The 1,000-nt window shown below is 34.5% G+C and overlaps 1 protein-coding gene across 1 annotated transcript; it reads left to right on the plus strand.

The window, feature by feature from the left end:
- Window positions 1-266: 266 nt before the first annotated feature.
- On the plus strand, window positions 267-772 carry LOC139839432 (thionin-like protein 2). The gene is made up of 2 exons (XM_071829494.1): window positions 267-555; window positions 696-772. The coding sequence occupies exons 1-2, from the start codon at window positions 267-269 to the stop codon at window positions 770-772; spliced, it is 366 nt and encodes a 121-aa protein (XP_071685595.1).
- The last annotated feature ends 228 nt before the right edge of the window (window positions 773-1,000 follow it).

Genomic DNA, 1,000 nt, shown 5'->3' on the forward strand with positions numbered 1-1,000 from the left:
ACGCAACACAACAAAACCATCAAACTCGCTACAAAACTAAAAAAGTAAAAGCGTGATAATACAACAAAATACGAACCATCCTACATAAAAGTTGATAGTCAAATATTTTATAATTTATTATTCTCTGTACCAACAAAAAAAAAAAAAAAATCACTTTTTTAATAGAGGGCCACACATACTGACTATTATCCTGGTGTATATATACACCACAACATGAGTTCAAGAGGAAAACTAAAACCTTTGTGTTGAAAAAAGAAGAAGAAAAAATGGAGATGAAGGGATATTTGAAGTTTGTAGTGGTGATGGGGATGGTAGTGAGTGGGTGCAGGGGTGATGTGAATACATTCAGGGATTGTTATGCCAAATGTTTCATTTTCTGCATGATTGAACCCAACAAAAGTCTTTGCACTTGTACTACTCAATGTCTTAAAGAATGCATCTTTCCATCTCCATCTGTCACCATGGCCATTGATTCACATACTCAAAACCTTGGTTACTGCAAGCTTGGTTGTGCCACTTCACTCTGTTCTAACATCAGCAAAGCACACAATCCCGGTACGTACTTTAACCTAATTAGTGTGTTTTAATATGTTTATGGAGAAATATTAAGAGGCAGTTGGTTCAGAACTCACGAAAAATGAAAATCGTAACATATTTGGCTTGTTATAATATTTTTCCCTTTTTTCTATCTACAGATGGAAAGAATGTGGAGAGCTGTGTTGGATCATGTTCAAACAAGTGCACTATGAGCTACTCAGCTTCAACACCTTAACTCGAGAAGCACACGTTCTTATTTCAACCGATTTCTTACTTTCAATATGTAGTACGTGTTTCGATCTTGCTTATGTCTATTTTTATGTGAAAGACCATCATTTCTACGTATAAGTTGTTATGGTCTGCATCTCTTGTATTCGAGGAATCAACTTCATAAATTTTATATTATTGAGATTGAATTTTAAGGTTTTCTACCAAGGGACTTTGGTTTAGTGGTATTAATGTA

The sequence above is a fragment of the Rutidosis leptorrhynchoides genome, chromosome 4, assembly GCF_046630445.1.
Source record: "Rutidosis leptorrhynchoides isolate AG116_Rl617_1_P2 chromosome 4, CSIRO_AGI_Rlap_v1, whole genome shotgun sequence".
In the NCBI taxonomy this organism is placed as follows: domain Eukaryota; kingdom Viridiplantae; phylum Streptophyta; class Magnoliopsida; order Asterales; family Asteraceae; genus Rutidosis; species Rutidosis leptorrhynchoides.

What these genes read in the sequence shown, in the direction of transcription:
- LOC139839432 (XM_071829494.1), top strand. Translation starts at nt 267, where the DNA reads ATGGAGATGAAGGGATATTTGAAGTTTGTAGTGGTGATGGGGATGGTA. An exon ending in CAGCAAAGCACACAATCCCG is followed by an intron (nt 556 to 695) that starts GTACGTACTTTA and finishes TTCTATCTACAG; the next exon opens with ATGGAAAGAATGTGGAGAGC.